This window comes from Pelophylax lessonae, assembly GCF_965119305.1.
Source record: "Pelophylax lessonae genome assembly, chromosome: 4".
Lineage (NCBI taxonomy): Eukaryota > Metazoa > Chordata > Amphibia > Anura > Ranidae > Pelophylax > Pelophylax lessonae.
Window position 1 is genome coordinate 603728323 of NC_138771.1, and position 17209 is coordinate 603745531.

Here is a 17209-nt window from a genome sequence, read left to right on the forward strand (position 1 = left end):
AGGTCTATGGAGTTCCGTTATTGGCAACTTCGACATGCTATGTTGGCACAGTTCCTGGGACCTGTCACTCTTGAATCGGATCCTGTGGAACGCCTACTGACTTCAAGGGTTATGGGTAAACCCAATTCCTCACTTTAAGCAAAAAGAACAAAAAAAGGCGCACCGACCTAGCGCATTATCCTCAATAAAAGGCTTTATTTAAGTAACATTAAAAATGGCTACTCACAGACGTAGATAAAAGTAAAACGTGTCAAGCTGGATTGCTCAAATGTCTGTGTTTAGTCCATATGATCGTCCCTGAGGAAGAGGCTAGGCCTCGAAACATGTCAGTCATCTCATCAGTCATCTCATCGGTCATGGACGATCATATGGACTAAACACGGACATTTGAGCAATCCAGCTTGACACGTTTTACTTTTATCTAAGGTCTGTTCTGTGAGTAGCCATTTTTAATGTTACTTAAATAAAGCCTTTTATTGAGGATAATGCGCTAGGTCGGTGCGCCTTTTTTTTGTTCTTTTTGCTTTTAGGACCGGTGGACTACCCCAGTCCAATAAGGGCAGCAAGACCTTAGCCATCTGAGAAGCCAGTTGTCAGTCCCGTGAGGAGTGTGGTCGAGGGGCTTGGATACCAAGCGCAGGAGAAGGGTGGTTTCACCTTATTGTTTTTTGGACATTTCCTCACTTTACCTGAGACTGTCGGCGGCATATAGTCAGACTCTCACCAGGGCGTATGATAAATGGAAGGGCGACATTCCAGAACTGACGACGGATGACTGGGAGGAGTGCGTTAGTATATACATCCCCTCTATGATATCGGCCAGGGATAGGTTCATACAATTGAAATTCCTGCATAGAGTATACTATACGCCCCAAAGGCTGGCTACCATATACCCCCAGAGTGATCCTAACTGCACCCGATGTGGTCGTGATAACGGAACCTTCCTCCATATGGTTTGGTCTTGTCCCAAGCTTGCCTCTTTTTGGTGAGCGGTGACGGACACGCTTGGCGAGGTCCTCGACACCACTGTTCCTCTGGAACCGGCACTCACCCTGCTCAATAACTTGGAGGACATGGGGGGCGACATATATGCGAAGTTATGTATTACGTATGCTTTGTTTTATGCGAGGAGGGATATACTTTTGAAATGGAAGTCCCCCGACTCTCCAACCCGGGCCACCTGGATAGCTGCCATTGCTAAGACACCCCCGATCTACCGGCTTACCTATGATAGCAGGAACTGTCCTAGTAAATTTGATAAAATCTGGTCTGCATGGATAGATGCGGTGGGGGTGACACCCCCCCCCCCCAGACGCAGGGAAATTTTGCTCAATTACTGTGAAACAAGAACTTTGTTGGAATGCACGCTGGGCCCATTCCCGTACAAGTGTGACGTACTCTTTTTTCTTTTTTGTCCTTATTTATCTTTTCTGGAAACAGAACCCTCTGCGTAGGGTGTTTTGTGCCTTGTTATTTGTTTGTTTGTTGTTGGTTAATAAAGTTTTACTGTTAAAAAAAAAAATTTAAAAACAAAAAAAAGTGAAAAATAGAAAAAAGGTGAATATTCCGAACAATTGTACTCGTGGGGGGAAAAAAAATTGCCTTTAGATACACCTAACTATGGAACCAAAACACAGAAAATTTTAGTTTGACAACCCCCCCCCCCCCAGCCTTTTTAACAGTATATTTTTTAAATTAAAAAATGATGACAGTTTAGACCTTCACACTTCGTATATAATAGTTAAGTATATAATTTGTATAAAGAGGAATGTCTTCTATGTTGGCATGCTTACAAGAAAATGAAATATTAACATAAAGGAGCTAGAAGCAGTCAGAGTTAGTTTTGAGAAAAAATAAAAAGTACACCAAGTTCAGTCTAAGAAAAATACCTTCATCATCAGAAACACCTGCTAATCCCAGGGAAGGGAGAAACACATTATATTATCATTTTGCTTTTTCAGGAAAACATCCAAACCTTTTTAGGAAACAATCAGCTGCTGTTACCAGCTTGTATTAAGGACTAGTCTGCATTTTCAAAGCTTTTACAGTAAATAATATTTTTTTGTGCAGGTGGTTCCAAGTGAAAGTCTATCCAAAACAGTTATTTAAGATTTGTATGGCGAGATCTTTGCACCGAGTTCCTGGGTTCTCACCTGTTGTGGCCATTTGGAGGATGTAACAGCAGGAAAAATGAAAAGGTGAGAGCATTCAAAACTCCCATGAGAACAGGATCACGCTTTAAAACTCCCAACAGATTAATCTCCCTGCCATTATTCCAAATAGATATATGAAGCTACCAGCTGGCTCAAACCTTATGCTCCACCTAGAATTAAAATAAATGTGACTGTTCACCACAGAGTGTGCACCTTGCAGCCAGTGTACCAGAGTCGTGTTCGAGAGAAGAACACAATAGAGAAAGTGTTCATAGACTTGGATGGAAGGAGCTGATGCGCTTCAATGTCTCCCAAACATAACGTGTAAATTTATTTTTGTGTGAACAAGGCCTAAGAGAAATCCTTCTTACAGCCTCCCGAAGTCAGTTGAACCTTCTGACAGAGAAACATCGAAACCCAGAGAGCAAAAGTTTAAGCCACAACTCTGGCCTACCATGGAATTGACATGTGACTCAAGAACCGCTCTGATAAAATGATTACCACTGGAATGCTTCAAGCTACTGTACCAGTACACTGTGCACCCTCTGCACTCTACTCAACACATCATGATAAGTTCCACTGCCTGGATCTTGTGGCAGAAGGTCCCACAAAATAAGTCTGGTTTTACCAAATGGGTGTGGTTAGGTCTGGTTAATTTGTGAACCTTTTATTTAGTTCCATGTGTGTGTTTATGATTAGCTATATTTGTGAGTAAAAATTGCTTTTTTGGGGACCAAAGAATTTTGGTGGGAGGAGAGTGTAACAACAGCCTTTAAGGTAGCTGGCAGAGCATTGGCCCCGGCTGCAAAATGTTTCTCTCTCCCTGCCAATGACTGACAATGTGGGGGGGGAGGGGTGGAAGCTGGAGGAAGGACTTTGGCTGCCACCACAGCCTGGGACTATGCCCACTCCCAGCACCTGGCTGGGGGGCAGAATCTGATTTGGAGGGGCCAGGCCCACTCACCAGATCTGCTGGGACCCATGGGGTGAGGGGGGACAAGGCTAGAGGCGGAATATTGCCAGGGCTTAAGACTACTGCCACAGGCCTGGAGTGTGCTTCTGTTGTGTGTCCTGTGCTGAGCCGAGGAACCAGAGTGGGAGAAATCTGCACACAAGCTGCTGTGTGCAAGCCAGAGAATAAAAACTCCCAGAGTTGAAAAGAGAGGGTTAAGCTGCCAAGAGCCCATGCCATAAAGGTAAGCTGCACATGGGTGTTGAGTGGGGTCTGAAGGCTGCTGCTGAGTGCACAAAGCTGTGATCTGCTGAATCGTGCTTTGAGCTTAACAACCTGACCATGTGCTGCTGCGCATGCAGGGAACAGCAAGAGAGAGCTTTGAGGCTACTGCTGTGCTGAGAACCAAGCTGTAGGGAACTTCAGTGGCAGAGAAATATAGGTCAGAGCCACAAGGAGAGGATCACCAGGAAAAGCAAGCTTTAGATGGAGTCCTTTCACCCAGAAGTTGTGGTCTACACTTCATCCACTTTCACTCAATCAGCGCTGTGGTCTATAGCCTGCAACGCTAATCCGTGTATTCTGATGGTGGGGTAGGTCTCCCTGCGGTTATAATAAAATGACACAGTGGAAGGATTCCCCCATCAACTTGGAATGTGTGGACGGAGAAATCGGGCCAGTTTTTTTTTATTCGGCCCACTGGTTGAATAAACAAAACAGACGAATCTATGGCTAGCTTGAGATGGTTCAGTTTACGTTTCAGTCAAACTCCACTGCATTGCAAAATGCTCTTGTCAGATGGGAAATTTATCCTTCCTTTTTTTTAAGCAATTTCTTGTGAAACAAATCATTTTCTGTGGAATTGCTAATTTTACAGGAATCTGTTGCACACTGGCTCAGCAATCAAGTTTGTGCAGCCTCTCATGTCAGTGACAAGCATACTAGCGACAATCACTCATGATTCCTCTCTATGGCTTAGCTACAAATTACTGAAGGAGGACAATTTGTGCAGGGATTTCCAGAGTAATGAAGTAGCACTAGTTTGATCTGTAGCAGCAACAAATTGCTTCTTAGCGAGACCTCACCAACAACTACAGTATATGGATTAAATAGCTAGCTACAAATTGCTGGCATCAGCTGCTTAAAAAAAAAATTTCTCAAAGTGAAATTTCTGTTAATGGCCTTCTTGAGTAAGGACAGATGATTCATGTAGAATTTACTTTCTGGGATCCATCTGCCCTTAGCTCAGGCATGCAAGCAGTAGGGTGAGCAAATCCCTCCTCCCCTCCTGAAGACTTCTGGTATGTATGACATCATTTGCCTAGGCCTTTAAACCATAAAATAAAAAAAATGAAAACAAGTAAATACTGTATATTATACCTTCCTATCCATTTACTAATGCTAGTAGCATAAGGAATAAAAATAGTCAATGTTGATTGGGAGAGAAAAGTTCCCCTTTAACCCCTTTATGCCTTCCCTGGCATCCCTTTTAAAAGTTCTGAAGACCAGGGGGACGACAAGAATCAGGGATCATGTGACCACTGTGATTGGCTGTCAGAATGGTCACATGATCAGGAGCCAGTCCCGCCAGCTACTGATTATTAGTCTGGACTGAGGACTGTCTATAACAGATCAGGCTCTGTGCTGGAAGTGCACAGTGAGCTTGCTATCAGCACAGAAACATCCGCCCAACCAGTGACATGTATGCGTGGGCATTAAAGCCCACCCTTTTGCTGCTGCACACGTGTTATAAGGGTGACAAGAGGTTTATCTTGATTTGTGTGCTTTGTGCTGCTGCTCCTTACTAGTTCATTCAGCAGGCTGGGGCCAGATCAGTGGAGTAGTAAAAAGTCCGGTCACCGAGCTGGTGATCCTGTGTGGACCACAACACTGACCAAACAGAACGAGTCCTCTGGCAGGTCATATATTTCACAAATACACGTCACCTGTGTGTTTAGTGAATTGGTTGGGGTTCAGCTTTATGCCCCTTGCTCATGTGGCCATGTACTGTAAGTGCAGTGCGTTACTGTGCATTTTAGTGTGTCCAGGAGGGGCAGGTGCAGCGTCTAACCTTGCTGCAGGCGGCCTGTCAAAATCTATGACAGGCTGCGGCTGTACCTGTCAAAATCTAGGACATAGTACCGAGTGGTGCCTTCATTTGGAGCCCTATGCGTTCAGGGACGAAGGTCTGGATCACAGATCTCCTGCTTCCGGACCTCTGTCCCTGAATGCATTGGGTTCTAAATGGAGGTACCACTCAGTACCACGTTCATCCCTATCTAGTAGCAGTCGGTCATAGATTTTGAAAGGCTGCACCTGCCCCTCCTGGGTGCACTAAAATGCCAGGAGGGTCGCACTGCAGCTGGACGGCTCTGTGTGCAGAGAGAGAGAGGGAGTAGGAGGGGGAGGGAAAAACACAGAAAGGGGGCGAGAGAAAGAAATGGGGGGGAGAGAGAGAAAAAGAGTGACTGTTCACCATAGTCTCAGTGGTGCATATACAGAAAACACAAGCATTTTATCTTTGACAAAAGTACAACAGTGACCTCTACAGGCTAGTATGCGGAAAGACATCTTCCAAAAACAAAATGCCTCATAAAAAAAAAGATTTAACGACCAAAAAAAAAAAAAAAAAACAGTACAGTTTTACTAATAATCTTTATAATAATATCTTTAATAATATGTACTTTTTAGGTCTTATTTCATAGCATAGAAAACATATGTGCATTTTATGCATGTACAATTGAAATCTTGTGAGATTGTACATATATAGAGATGCATATATATGTATTATTATTTATAAAAGGGATAATTTCTGGGGGTGTTAATACGGTCCTGGCATTTTTATTTTTAACAAAAAGTAAGCAAAACTGTTTTTTTTTCAAAGTTTTTTAGATCGTTAAAAAAAAAAAAAACGAAAGAAGTGGTTACCAAATACCACCAAAAGAAAGATCTATATATATATATGTCTAAAAAATGATATAAAAATGTATTTGGGGGTATAGTTGCTTGACTGAGTAATTATCAGTTAAACTAACACAGCACTGAAATGGAAAAATAGGTTAGGGTGTATACAGGTATATACATTTCTATTTACAATGAATACAATTACAGTCTTGTGCGATTTTTATTACGTTCCCCAGATCTATCCGTCTGTACTGCTGCAATTGAATATCAGCCTGTATATACTGCTGCAATTGGGTATCAGCCTGTATATACTGCTGCAATTGAGTATCAACCTGTATATACTGCTGCAATTGAGTATCAGCCTGTATATACTCCAACCTATTTTTCCGTTTCACTCCTGTGATCATTTAACTTACAATCACTCAGTCAAGGAACTATATCCCCAAATTAATTTTATATAATTTTTTTTTTTTTTTAGACAGATAGATCTTTCTTTTAGTGGTATTTATTAACCAGTGGTAGCCCATCCATTGGGGGCGCAGGGATGCTGCCCCCCCATCCATGCATCCGGCCCCCTAATCTACATGCAGGGCGCTTGATGCATGGATTTCAATAGAATATTTTTTTTTTTTTGCAGCACGTGATTAGATCCAGAGGCTCTAATAGGCTTCAAAAAAGGGTGGGCTCACCCGAGCCCACCCAGTTGTGTGACAATAGCGAATAAATATTTGCTATTATCACACTGATTCTCCTCCCAGCCAATCAGGAAGCGGGTCCTGGGATCCCAATTGGCTGAAAAGAGAAGCGATTTTACTGGCCATTGGCCAGGAAGAGGGAGGAGACGTACGGCCAGGGGAGAATCACAGCCACTCAGCCATCCGGGAAGGAGGAGGTAAGAATGCTGGATGTTCTGGCGTCCCGCGGGGGGGGGGGGGGGGGGAGAGAGGAGGTGGATTTGCCTGCCGGCTAGCTGGCCGGCCGTCCCCAGGGAGGGGGGGGGGGGGTGCTGGTGGATTTGCCTGCCGGCCATCCCGCTGAGGGGTGGGTTTTGATGCACCCCCCCCCCAAATTATCATGCACCAGCCGCCACTGTTACCACTTTTTTTTTTTTTACTGTATTAGGGCTCTTTCACACGAGCGGTCCGATCAGATCCGCCTGTCAGTTTTTTAAGCGGATCTGATCGGATCCTCCATGCAGCTCTATGGGGCAGCGGGAGTCAGCGGGTGTCAGCGGAGACACCTCCGCTGACACCCGCTGCCATCCGTATCCGATCCTGTCCATGAAATCTGGACGGATGGAAACCCTATTTTTCCATCCGTTCAGTAATCAGATCGGATCGGATCTGATGAGAGCGGACAGGCGGTCCGCTCTCATCCGATCCCTCATAGAGGGCAGCGGGGGCTGAGACACCTCCCTCTCCGCAAGCGGAGACGGAGCTGTCATCCGCCGGCTCAGCGGGGATCGCGGATCGATCCCCGCTGAGCAACACGGATTCGCCTACGGAGGCGGACCGTGTGAAAGAGGCCTAAAGCAAAAAAATTTCAGGAAAGCGGTTTTCCTTACTTTCTGTTAAAATAAAATGCCAGGACAGTATTAACACCCCCCAAAATATTCCTTTTTAGAAGGTAGACACCCCAAGGTGATCTTAGGCCATTTTCACACCAATGAATATCTGTGTAAACCAGATTCCAGCAGCAAGAAATGGCGGGTTTTGTGGCTAAGATGACAGGCGTATGCAAAAAGCGGCGGACGCTCAGCCTCCACAAAATGTTGACAGGCTGAAAGGAGCCATCGCTGTTTGCATTAATCCACACACCCTGCGGTTTCCAGCAGTTTGGGATGAATGAATGACCCTGGACACAGATAGATGCATCCAGACTCGGACATCCGCCCATAACTGCAGATAACCACTGAGTGTGCGGACATAGGTGAATGCCAGCTCACACCAACACAAGACATTGGCATCGCCTGCCACGGTTTGCTATCTGCCTTGTTTTTGCACTGGGACTGTGCTGAGCATCGCAGGTGGTATGAACGAGCCCAGAATGTCCTTTTATCTGCTGTTTTTCCCCATATGATGTCAGAAACTTAATGAGACAGTTTGGATGGTTTTATATTTATTTTAAAAGTAGTTTGCACGTATCAACAGAACATGATAATGACAAGTAATACAATTTTAGAGGGGGATTTCATATACCAGTATGTATGAAAATACTCCTACATATAGCTATTCAATCTCTAAGGCCATCTGTGTCCGTGTTACGAACACATTTCTTCACTTATAGGGAGACTACAATCTACAAATATGAATTTTTCAGAAGTTCTGCCTTCAAAAGGAGAAAGGACTTCGGGTAAATAACATAAGTTTACCAGACGCCAGGTTTAGGAACATTCTACAGCCTCCCCGACCCATGAACTGTGCTTTTCTTTAACCTAACCAGATGTTCAGCCTTGTGCCTTCATCTACTAGTAGTTACTCAGCAGTGTAGCTTTGCATTCTGCAGCACACACCTGTCCTAATCAAGAAAGCACTTTGGAAGACTGCTGGCCCTTCAGGGTGTGCCTGATCAATTGGCTAGTTTAGTTGCTCATGCACTAGACCAGGGATCTCTGAACTTTTTAATAAATAAAATAAAGGGCCAGTTTATTGTCCTTCAGATTTTAGGGGGTCCAGACTGTGGTCATTAGGAGGAGGAATTGTGCCCCATAATGGGTATTAGTTATAAAAATAATGCCCTATCGTTGGTGTCAGTGGAATAGTTCCCCACCATTGGTGTCAGTGGGAGGAATAATGGCCTATCATTGATGACAGTGGAAGGAATGGTACCCCATCGTTGGTGTCAGTGAGAGGAGTAATGGCCTATCACTGATGCCAGTGGAAGGAACGGTATCCTATCGTTGGTGTCAGTAAGGAGTAATGGCCTATTGTTGGTGTCAGTGGGGGAATCATACCCCATCATTGGTGTCAATGGGAGGAATAATGGCCTATCATTGGTGTCAATGTGAGAAATAGTACCCCATCTTTGGTGTCAGTGGGAAGAATAATGGCCAATCGTTGGCGTCAGTGGGAAGAATAGTACCCCATCTTTGGTGTCAATAGGGGAAACAGTGCCCCATCATTAGTGTCAATGAAAGAAATACATTTATATCAGTGGGGGGAATAGAGCTTCATAGCTGTGGGAGGAATCCCCAGGGGCTGGATAAAGGCATGGAATGGACAGCATCTGGCCCACGGGCCGCAGTTTGGAGACCACTGCCCTAGAAGAAAGGCTGTCTGACTGGCTGTTCATGTCCTGAATACAGGTTATTCCTGTTTATTGTTAGGACTGTTTTTGTACCTATCTGCGCTTGTCCCGATTGTTGGCCTGTTATCTCTATTGTCAGCCATTGCTCAGTTTTCTGGTCTAGATCCTGGCCATTGTTTAGGATTAGTAAGCCTTCTTCTGTTCTATCAACCTGCTAACTCTGTGTCCTCTGACATCTGTCCTACCCATTTGCCTTCATCCCTAATGACACAATGATATTGATTTACTAAAACTGGAGAGTGCAAAGTCTGCTGCAGCTGTACATACTAACCAATCAGCTTCCAGGTTTTTTTTTTCCAAAGTTTAACCTCTTGAGCTCTAGAAGGTTTTACCCCCTTTATGACCTGGCCATTCTCTGCTTTCTAGCACTGAGCTAATTTAACTGGTAATTGCACGGTCATGCAATGCTGTACCCAAATGAAATGTATATCTTTTTTATTTCTTTTTTTACAGAAATAGAGCTTTCTTTTGGTGGTATTTGATCACCACTGGGTTTTTTATTTTTTGCTCTATAAACAAAAAAAAAAAAAAAGAAAACCAAAAAAAAAAAAAATTAGATATTTATTTATTTTTTCCTGCTATAAAACATATAAGATTTCTTTATAAATGTTGGACAAAATGTATTTTTTAAAAAAAAACTCCAAAATAGTGTATAACTATTGGTTTGCATGAAAGTTGCAGCACCTACAAACTATGGTTTATATACTGGAATTTTTTTTTTTTCTACCACTAAAGCCAGTGATCAGCGACTTATAATAGGACTGCGACAGTACACCGGGCAATCTAAGACGAACTGATCCTGGGGGGGGACTGACTGACTGACTAATTGCCACTGACATAATACAGTGATCAGTGCGAATACTAAACACTGTCATTATACTAATGGCTCTGGCTGGGACGGGTAAACATCTAATGCAGTCAAGGAGTTAAATGTGTGCATACCAATGGGTAATGTGTGCTTTTTTTTTTTTTCTTCAGATCTCTTTGCTTTGCAGAGATAAGAAACAGAGAGATTGCTCGCTCTGTACAGAGCCCTATGTTGATAGTCAACACAGGGTTCTGGGCTGTGATTGGTCGATCAGCAGGTCCCAGACATGAATCATTGGCTTGCTGCCAGACTCCCGCTGTGTACAATGACAGCGGGTGTTGGCAGGGGAGCGTGGGCGGGTAAAAGGACACAACCTGAAGTTAGAAGCTGATTGGCTACCATGCACAGCTGCAACAGATTTTGGGCTCTCCAGTCTTAGTAAATCAACTTCAATGGGTCTAACAAGCTCTAGTGTACTATTAAAAAAAAATGTAGGGAAAATATGCAAACTTTGCTTCACAGGCTGCCAAGAATGATGAACCACAAACTAATAAACTGAAAGAGTACCATTCCACAGGTAAGTGTTCTGGCTTAGCAAGTGCTTTAGAAGGTGGGTAAGGCACTAATTTACCATGTAAAATGGTATTTACCCAAATACCTTTCTTTATGAGGTTAGGCTTATCTGCATATTTCTTAAGGAGCATTACCTGAAGACTCCCTACTTTGTATTTGAAGTCTTGTCCTACTAAAAAGGAACAAAAATGTGGCACTTTGTAGTACTGGTTTTGTTTGGCAGTATTAACTGGTTTACAAGATATGGTCTTGTCATTAAAGGAGAAGTACAGCTAAAGCTAGTTTGGCTGTACTTCTCCTGTGGTGACCCATGTTCAGCAGACAGCTGAAGTCCGCTGTTCGCTGATGTCACAGAGCCAGAGCCATGGAGCCCTCTGTCCGCTGACATCACAGAGTCCAGGCTCGGGCAAGGTTGTGACAATGAAGTCGGGATTCGCCAACCTCAGCGAGCCGCTGAGAGCCTGAGCCGGCTACTCCCGCCCCCTCCACAGCCCAGCGCTCCAGTGAGAGAGGCAGGTGCAGAGCAGAGAGCTGCTGACTGACAGTCACCAGCTCTCTGCTCACGTAGCTGTGAGAACTGAGCGATCCGCAGTGTTTGATTGCTCGATTCTTAGTGTTAGAGGTGCCAGGGGACCGATGCTGCATCCACCTAGATAAGTATGATTCTTAAAAACAAAAACAAAAAATCTCTTAAGCTGTGATCAGTGGTCTTTCCTGATGGAATTTGAGCTCCTACTCACCCCAATTTGTCAAAAAGTTCCGCATTTGAACCTGAAAAGTTTAAAACCTACAGAAATTGCATTTCTAGAATTTGTCATCAGGCAGATTCAAGTAACTGGCATTAGTACCACAAACCTTTCTCAACACAATTTTGGATACTGGTTAGTATAAAAAAACACTGATTAAAATGTATCTCAAAAGGCATCCTGCTTATACATTCAAAAACTAGGACTAGGAATGTGGCATTTCCAAAGTATGACAAGAAGTGGTCTCTTCCACAGGAAGGCTTAAAATCTGGAGTCTCTCTTGCCAGGTGGCACATTACAGAAGTTCACATGTTCTCACTCTGCATGGTTCCTTTTAGGCTTGCCTCCAGGTTTGGCTTTTGTCACCACCCGGTAAAATCCCGCTGCAATCTTATACATCCAGTAGACATTGAGAATGTCCAGGATGACACAGGAGACAATCCACGCCACCTGTGGGCCAAAACCCAGCCTGATGTAACCTTCTGTGCCAAATGTGGCAAAGACTTGTGAGTAATAGCTTGGAATAACGGCAATCCGGACAATGAAGAAGACAACAGCCATTGCCAGGCCATTGATCAGGACGGGCTGGGAGGCACGTGGCAGTCCAACAGCATCGAAGAACCACCTATGGTGAAGGAAAGAGATAATGAAATCACGAAATGTGAAAATACTGTAGAACAGGCTTTAGAAATCCCTGGAGCCTGGTAGGAGACACATATAAATTATCAGTTTATTTTTTTTAAGCCTTCTGGTTTGTATCCAGTGGAAGTACATGTTTCAGGCTAAAAAAAAAAAGCGAAAAAAAAAAAAAAAAAAAGCTGATCACCTACTGAAATGTCTAGGAGTTGGAGAACTTCTGGTGAGTAACCACAGCAATCTGACCGGAAGTGGGAGCAAGTACCTGTCAAAATCAGGTACCCGCTCCCCCCACCCCTAAAAAAAAAAAAAAGTGGGGGAGGGGGGGGGGGAGAGAGGGCATAAAGGAGAACTTCCTCTTTAGGGTGAAGTTCCGCTTCAAAGGCGATGAAGCAGAAGGTAGCAAGTCACCTGAACTTTCTCTTCATTTATATTGTGGTGTGATATAAACAGAAGAATTGCATTCTTTTCCATGTCAGAGCCCCCCTTACATCGATTTCACCTTAGGAGTCCCCTTACATCAGAGTTTCCCCTTACATCAGGGTTCCCATCAGAGTCTCTTCTTACATCAGGGTCCCCCTTGCATCAGTATCTCAACAAGACACCCCCCCCCTGCCCCCGCCCCGCCCTTTACATCTGGGTCTCAGGCTGGACAAAGTTTCGTAGCAGGCCATAGAGAACCCTGTTCTAAGTCATTAAAGCTACTGACATGCATTTAAGGTATTTCATTTTTTTCCCTATTTGGATTTTGGATATACAAAGGGGTAAAAAGGGCATCCACGATGAATGCCAGGATGGTAATATGAATGCCAGATGGTTGGTTGTGTCCTTAGTCATTTTAAAGTGAACTTGGCACACACAATTTCAGCTGGACAGATGATGAAAAAGAACATTTACGCAGGTTGCCTTTAGTAAAAACCTCATGCCAAATAAATCAAAATATGCAAATATATAAGCAGCTAAACATATATGTAAATCCTAAAGAAGAACTTCAGTCCTCTCTGTACTTGCTCCAACCTCCACTCCAACGCCACCATTATGGTGCATTTGCAGAGATGTGCCAAAGGGCTTTGCCTAGCCTTCGGGTCCTGGCAGAGTCCTTTGGCACATTTGCCCATGCACAGGAGATTCCCTACCCATGCGCAAGGACAGTAAAGGTTTGAGATTCCATAACAGCCTGTCGTGCATTCACAGGAAGCCTGCACATATGCAGATGATTAGGGAAACTTGTGCATGTGCTGATATGCCGCATGGCTCATGGAACTCTGTGGCACATCTGCGCAGGCGCGGTGGGGGGCGGAGGCAGAAGTGCTGTTTTGCAGCACTGATACCCCTCATAAAAAATTATATATTTATATCCAATTTAAAAAGGAAAGGGGAGGCAGAACGATATGACATACATGCTGTAATGAGGGTCTGCTTTACCTTTCCCATTCGTGCTGGATTTCGGCCTCTTCGTCTTATCACATTAAAAGGGCCAATAAAGAGGCTCAGGAGGTGGGAGGGGATAGAGTCAAGTACAATAGAATATACATGTAACTTCAGCCACCCATATCTCTGGATCTATTGATAACATGAAGCGAACCTCTGTTCTTTTTGTTTTGCCATCTTACTCTGTTTGGATTTCCAAGGTTTGTCACAAGTTTTAGTTTTGCTATTTTTTTGCTATTTTGCTAATATTTTGGCAATTTCCCTAATAAGGGAGAATTCTCACCTCTGATTTACAAAGGGCGTTGAAAGTTCAGATATTAACCGAAAATTGGCGAAATATGGCAGCACTCCACGGTTCTGTAAAGTAAAATGATCACTTATTATTTAGCAAATGCATCAATAAATAGTGGAGAAAAAAAAGCAAATAATGGTTCTATAGTTTCACCGCAGCATGATGCATTCAGTGCGTTAATGAATGTCCAAGCAGAAAATATGTAGGTTGTCAGATACAGTGACCAAGAACCAGTCAGGATGGTTTCCACTATGAAACCAATCAATCACATGGCCAGGATTACAAAGAAGCTGCGGCCATTTTAAAATATAAGTCTAAACTCCCTGGCGGTATGATTATTTCAGATTTTAGGTGCTGAAAGCGGTACCATTATTTTGCATGTAATTCTTAAGGACGAGCAGCCCAAACCAACTATTTACATATGATTTTTTTTTTACTGTGCGTTCTTCTTAATAACATCTCGGGTATGATAAAGTTTGAAACACAAAATCAAATTATAATATAATAACTATATAACTATAAATAAGTTTATATATATATATATATATATATATATATATATATATATATATATATATATATATATTACAGTAAAACTGAAGGTAAGGGCACTGGGGGGCAAACTAAGGTCAATTTATTTTATTTAGTGATGTAATCCAATAGGGTTACAATATATCAGTGTGTTTGTGTGTTTTACTTTTTGAATTTGCTGCCGGTTCCACCCCCTGCGACTTGACGCTCGCAGGGAACGGAAGCCGGGGCACACAGCATCAGGCGGAAGATCAGGCTGCTGTACACTGCCGGAATACATCGCGGGATCCTCGGGACAAGGTAAGTAACCTATTCCAGGATCCAGCGATTTCTCCCTGGCGGTACCCCGAGTGTGGCTCGGGGTTACCGCTAATGGCACTGAAATTCCACCCCAAGCCACACTCAGGAATACCGCCAGGGAGGTTAAAGTAGAACTGAACGCAAAAATGTTTTTTTAATTCTGGAAAGATAAGGGAGGGTTATAACACCTGTCAGTTTTTTCTGTCATCAGTTTCTCCATTGGATACATTTCCCTTCACTTTGTGTCCTATTGCCAAAATAGAAAGTGAGAGGAAAGTGAAGTAATCCCTGGCTGTCACCAGAATTGGTGTCCACAATGAAAGATTTCCCCTCTATGCCTGTTCTGATGCCATTTCACTCTGTTATGGCAATCCATATACCTTGGTCCCCACCCTCCAAACATTTCTCCTTTCCCAATGTGGACTCTGGACCATTACACTTAATATAAGGAAAAAAAGTACATGAACACCTCTTCAAATGATGGAATAAAGGGGTTTCCAATGAAAGGTACAAGGAAAATGTTTGTACACGATTGTGTTTCCAAACTTGTAGGAACATGACAGTACCCCTGTGTACAAAGCCCACTCTATAAAAGACATGGTTTGAGGAGTTTACTGTGGAGGAACTGGAGTGTTCTGCACAGAGCCCTGACTTCAACTCAACTGAACTGAAAACCTATGGTAAGACCGAGTGCCAGCTGTGAGCCGGGCTTCTCGTCCAATGTCAGTACTTGACTTCACAAGCTCTTTTGGCTGAGTCAATCCAAAATTATCATAGGCATTTAAAAATCTTGTTGTAAGCCATTCCAGAAGAGTGGAGTTGTGGAAAACTAACTCAATTTTAATGCCCATGATCTTGGAATGGGATGTCCAAAAATCTCATAGAGGGGAAATGGTCAGGTGTCTACACAAAGCCCTGGCCTTAACTCTACTGAACACCTATGTGATGAATTGGAATGCCCATTGTAAGCCAGGTATTTTTGACTAACTCCTGACCTCACTTATTTTTTTGGATGATGGAGCACAAACTTCCCACAGGCACCTAAAATGTCAGTGGAAATCCTTCCCAGAAGACTGGAGGCTGTTAAAGTTGTAGGGAACCAACTCCATTTGAATGCTTGAGATTTTGGATTGGGATATCCAACAGGCTTATAGTGGGAAAATGGTCAAATCTCTACACAGAGCCCTGACCCCATCCCGACTGAAAATCTATGGAATAAACTGGAATGCCAATTGTGAGCCAGGTATTTTCAAACAACTTCAGCACCTGAATGTTCTTTTGGCTGAATCGAAATTCCCTTGCACAAAATATTGCCTTGCTAGAATAGTGGAAGTTGTAGGGAACCAAATCCATTTTACTGACCATGATTTTGGAAGGGGATTCTCAACAAGCTTATAATGGAGAATGGTCAAATGTCTACAGAGATCCCTGAATCCAACCCTACTGAACACCTATGGGATGAACTGGAATGGCAATGGTGAGGCACATCTTCTCGTACAAAACATCAGCACCTGACCTCACATGTTCTCTTGGCTGAATTGGAACAAAACTCCCAGTGGCACCTAAAATCTTGTGGAAACCTTCCCAGAAATGTGGAGGCTGTTATAGCTGTGGGGAACAAAGTCCATTTTATGTCCATGGTATTAGAATGGGATGTCCAACAATCTCATAGAGGTGGAATGGTACTGTACTTGCAAGTGGTGACGTACCAGCACATATCCATATGCGTAGAACACTGCAAAGTGGTGGCAGACCATATAAGGGTCTCTCATCTCCTTCCAATAGCGAGCAAAAAATAACAAGTCTGGTGAAAAAAAATTAACATTATGTTATAAAAAAAAAAAAAAAACATGTTATAAAACAGAAAGATTTCACTAACATTTAAAAATGTATATTTAAAGCTAAACTCCAGGCAAATATTATCCCGATTTAATATAGTTATTAATTAAAATCATTAGGGGACTTTACACTGATAGCATAATTACCTTAACTCAAAATACAGTTTCCTACAGTAGACTTACTGTATGGGAAACCAAAGAGTCTTTTTGTATGGGGCTTCATATTTGTCAACTGCTCGGAGGGTGACTCATCAACAAAAAAAAGACCTACCACCAATGTGAACAAACACCACCTAGCACAGATTCAGTAAGGGTCCTTTCACACGGGCTTTCCAATCAGGTCCGCCTGTCAGTTTTTCAGGTGGACCCAATTGGATGCTAAATGCATTCCTATGGAGCAGCGGATGTCAGCGGTGACATGTCCGCTGACACCGGCTGCCATCCGATCCTGTCCCTGAAATCCAGACTTATGGAAACCCTATTTTCCATCCGTCTGGAGGAACAGATTGGTAGGGTCGGATGAAAACGGACAGGCGGTCAGTTTTCATCTGATGTCCCATAGAGGAGAGTGGGGCTCTGACAGGCTTGAATCAGCACAGTGTGCGGAGATGGACCTATCACCCGCCTGCTCAGTGGGGATCAGCGGATCCATCCCCACTGAGCTAAACCGAGTCCATTGGGCGGAAAGCCCATGTGAGAGGACCCTAAGAAGACACACACTGGCTGAAGGCTACCATAA

General features: G+C 43.4%; 1 protein-coding gene across 1 annotated transcript in view; it reads right to left on the reverse strand.

The window, feature by feature from the left end:
* Positions 1 to 11537: 11537 nt before the first annotated feature.
* The window catches only part of LOC309553205 (TLC domain-containing protein 4-A-like), an 83881-nt gene continuing 78209 nt past the window's right edge, over positions 11538 to 17209 (reverse strand). The window contains exons 6-8 of the mRNA XM_082254155.1: positions 16342 to 16436; positions 13793 to 13866; positions 11538 to 12067 (exon numbers count right to left, since the gene is read on the reverse strand). Coding sequence (XP_082110281.1) covers positions 11758 to 12067; positions 13793 to 13866; positions 16342 to 16436 — 479 coding nt within the window. The 3' untranslated portion in view covers positions 11538 to 11757. The remainder of the gene's footprint in view (positions 12068 to 13792; positions 13867 to 16341; positions 16437 to 17209) is intronic.